General features: G+C 40.1%; 1 protein-coding gene across 3 annotated transcripts in view; it reads right to left on the reverse strand.

Annotated features, from left to right (window-relative positions):
- Positions 1-2,896, reverse strand: part of SF3B1 (splicing factor 3b subunit 1) — a 37,670-nt gene extending 34,774 nt beyond the window's left edge. For all 3 annotated transcript variants that reach the window (XM_077745803.1, XM_077745805.1, XM_077745806.1), the window contains exon 1: positions 2,790-2,896. In XM_077745803.1, coding sequence (XP_077601929.1) covers positions 2,790-2,817 — 28 coding nt within the window. In that variant the 5' untranslated portion in view covers positions 2,818-2,896. The remainder of the gene's footprint in view (positions 1-2,789) is intronic.
- Positions 2,897-4,084: the final 1,188 nt, after the last annotated feature.

Here is a 4,084-nt window from a genome sequence, read left to right on the forward strand (position 1 = left end):
GTTTAGGGGAAAAAAGAATATCTTCATTAAAAAAAAAAAAATGGACAATTCTAAAACAAAAATTAACAAGTACAATGCACATTTTAAAAAGTTACCCCACTGAGGCTCAAACTCAATTTCTTCTACCAACTACTTGACTAGCCTAAGAACTGTTGCTCTTACTGTCATTCACACTGCAACCAATGACCTTCCTGAAGTGTGGGAAGTAACTTGTTACCTGGGAGGAGGTGGCACTATGTTCCGTAGTTACTGGAAAGCCAAGTCAAACCCAGATCAGTGTTTAACGCCTTCCTGAATTTGATGCCTTTTTTCCTTTCAGCCCCGAAGGTTCCCAATATATTACTAAGTCCTAGTTCCCACCTACCTCAGCTGAACACACATATCCAAACCTACTCAATCAAAAGTCAGTTTAGGTAACCCCTTTCTGTGAAATTTTCAGTATTTCCAGCATAATTTCTCAATAAATCAGTACCCATTAGGCACGATACTGGGGATATGAAGGTACAATTCCTGTACACAACAATCTCAAAGTCGAAGAAAAAACCCTAACCCAGTATTCTAATAATACTTATAAAGTTTTATAGTAGCACCAAAATGAAAACAAAAAACAAAAACCCCACCAAAAATTCTGCTCCAGGTTATCAGAGATGACTTCTCAAGGAAAACTGAGATGCATGATAAAGGACTGTGGTTGTCCAGGTAAGTATCACAAGGGAGTAAGAAACTATGTAAATATTACGTGTATTTACAGTAAACATTTATCATCTTCAGTGTCATATTCCCTGTCCTGTCTTGTACACAGTGCTCTGATGTTAACTGAACACTCCTATACTTTTTTTTTGTTTTCTTTCCATTTTTTTGATGTTTATTAATTTTTGAGACAGAGAGGGATAGAGCATGAGCAGGGGAGGGGCAGAGAGAGGGAAACAGAATCCCAAGCAGGCTCCAGGTTCTGAGCTGTAAGCACAGAGCCTGATGTGGGGCTCAAACCCACAAACGAGAGATCATGCCCTGAGCTGAAGTTGGAAGTTTAACCAACTGAGCCACCCAGCTGCCCCTTCTATACTTTTTTTTTTTTACAGCATCAGTTATTTCATACTGATAGCATAGTTACAAATAAAATGACAAAAATTTGTCCAATGAATTTCAATCTTCTGCAGATCAAAGCTTTTAACTGGGTTTCAAAAAATGCAAGAAAACTGATCAGAATTTTCATTTTCCTGTCCAAAAGTTATCTTATGTTAAAGATACCAATAAACAAATAAAGCCACAAAATGCCCCAAATGAACAACCTACTCCTGAAGAACAAAAATAGCAACATCTCTATATTTTCTAATCATTTTGAGTTAGAGACAGAAGAGTAAGTGCCTAAAAACACTTCTGAGTTAAAACAGTGTATAAATCCTAAATACCTACCAAAAATAAGAAAAATATTTAAAGTCATTGCCAATTAACTGGCATGTTTTAGAAGTTGCAGAAAGCTGGACTTCAGTTCTGGTGTGTGTAACACAACTGTTTGATGCTATTCAGCTTCTGATCCCAAACAACCTTTCCAGATTCATCTACATTTTCCCTCCTTGTACCCTCTTTTCAAACACAACTTTCATGACTCCCTGCCTCCTTACAAGATGTCTCTCAGACTCAAATGTCCTCCCGTATTTTAAAACGCACTGATTTTTTACACCAGGGACACGTCACCTCCTCTATGAAATAGTCCTAAGCATAAATTAATCACTCCGTTACCCAGGATACCAGAACATGTTGCTTGTTCTATTTCTATTTAAGCATTCACCTGCCTCATAAAAGGATGAAAACGTACACGCATCTGTTTTCCCTACTAGACTATAAAACTTTGACGGCCTTCATCTTTGTTACTCCACTATACTGAGCCAGGCACCTAGAAACGACAAGTTAAATAAGTCTTGGAAGCCTCTCTTGGAAGAAAACTCTCTTGAAAGCCTCGTATTTGATGAACACTTCAAATTCCACATTGGAAACCAAGGAATACAGCTCCAAAATTCCCACACCTCATCTCTTCTGAAGCGACTCTATTACCTGCTGTTTCTGGATGTTCCCTAAAGGACTCCAGCCTATTCTCAACAATCTCCTAATTTCATATTTCATCTTTCATAAAACGATCAACTATCTCGAAAACATTGGCCATTAATATAAATAATGTGCCTCTCCTTCTTCCACCAATAATCCAGACTCCTAAAAAAAAAAAAGACCAATATACCACAAGCTATCAAGGGATTGATACCAGATTTTATTCCCGAATCACTTCATACAAAAAAAAAATCAAAGTATCTTAGACACCTGAAGACACACAAATTAGCCAAGGTTAAGAGCAATGGTTAGGTTAAATTCGATTTGGGGCCGCCCAAACAGCGGCTGCCGTATTTCAGTGCTTTCCTGACTATCCTTTGCACAAACGGCCAATAGTACTGCGGCGAGGAAGACTTTTGCTACCACGCCCGTTCCCCCAATCCCTTGCCCTGGACTACTCCTTAGCGAGCCGTTTAAATGAGGCCTCTGGTCAGAAAAGAGAAGCAACTCTGAAAGAGGAAGACCCAAACACGGAACAAAGCGCCTACCGGCGGTGTTTAAGTAGGACGCCATTACGTGGGGCAGTGGCCTGCGCCGCTTGAGCGAAGGAGACGACCACGGCCCCTAAACGCGCGCTCGGCACCCTACAAAAGAAACCACAGGACGAGGCAAAAGCCTGGGAAAATTGACTCCTGACAGGCTGGGCGGCAGAGAAAACACATAACCAGGGGAAGACGGCTTACCTTCGTGAGTCTTGGCGATCTTCGCCATTTTGTCCACTCGAACACACAGACGGAACTGGCGCTCCCAAGAACTTCCGCTCGCCGCCGCTGCCACGGAGAAAAATAGCTGTGGGGGATAGTCTCTGCGCATGCGCCAAGCGGGAGCGCGCTCCGTTGGGTGACACGTGACAGAGCAGCCACCTAGCAGGAACAGAGAGATGCATTGTGGGGGTGGGGGAGGAGCTAGTGTTGGACCGGTGGATGTTTTCGTGGTAACCGAGAAAATAGCCTGGTGGGCCATAATGCTTTTAAGGGAGTAACTTTTCCCTGGAGAAAGGTGGATTGCGCGAGAACAGTTTATAGTTACTGTTAAGAAACACTTACGGTTTCATGCCTGAAAGAAACCTCAGACCTCCAATTTCTTTTCTCCACACCAACCAGAAGGTGTGTTGGTGCAAGACAAAAGCTTTCCTTCGCATCTGTCTCAGCCGTTGCAGTGGTTAGTTATAGAAACAGTTCTATAACAGTCACATCCTACGCTCTGAAATTCAAGATCATTTTTCTTTAAAAAAAAAATTACCATTTGGGTAGAAGTTTCATTTACATATTTCCAAGCACTGTTGTACCTTACAAACAACCTAGTATTACTAATCCCATTTATGAAATGAGAGAAAAACTAGGGCGGGGATATATATAAAACGTGCAAGGTCACACAGTTGTTATATTACACGGCAGGAACTTTGCCACCCTTTTAAACCCTTTTAACTTTATGGGTTTTTAGAAAACCACTGATCATCAGCATTAACACTGAATGCCTCTCAATGGTAGATGTTATTCTTAAATCAGGAATTTTTAGAAGATCAGAATATGGCTTTTTTTTTTGACAGTTCATAAAGGTTTTATTGTTGTTGGTATTATATTGGTTTATTACACTGTGTAAAGGGTCATTGTTTATTCATTTATTTTAATTTAAATCCAAGTTACTTAACATATAGTGTAATAATAATTAAAGGAACAGAATTTAGTGATTCATCACATATAATACCTAGTGCTCATCCCAGCAAGTGTCCTCCTTAATGCCCCTCACCCCTTTTACCCATCCCCCACCCAACACCCTGCAGCAATCCTCAGTTTGTTCTCTGTATTTAAGAGTCTCTTATGGTTTGTCAACTTCTGTTTTTATATTTTCATTCCCTTCCTTTATGTTCCTTGGTGTTATATCTTAAATTTCACATATGAATGAAATATTTGTCTTTCTCTGACTTATTTCCCTTAGCATAATACACTCTAGTTCCATCTATGATGTTGAAATGGTA

Source organism: Crocuta crocuta, unplaced genomic scaffold (genome assembly GCF_008692635.1).
Source record: "Crocuta crocuta isolate KB4526 unplaced genomic scaffold, BGI_CrCroc_1.0 scaffold564, whole genome shotgun sequence".
In the NCBI taxonomy this organism is placed as follows: domain Eukaryota; kingdom Metazoa; phylum Chordata; class Mammalia; order Carnivora; family Hyaenidae; genus Crocuta; species Crocuta crocuta.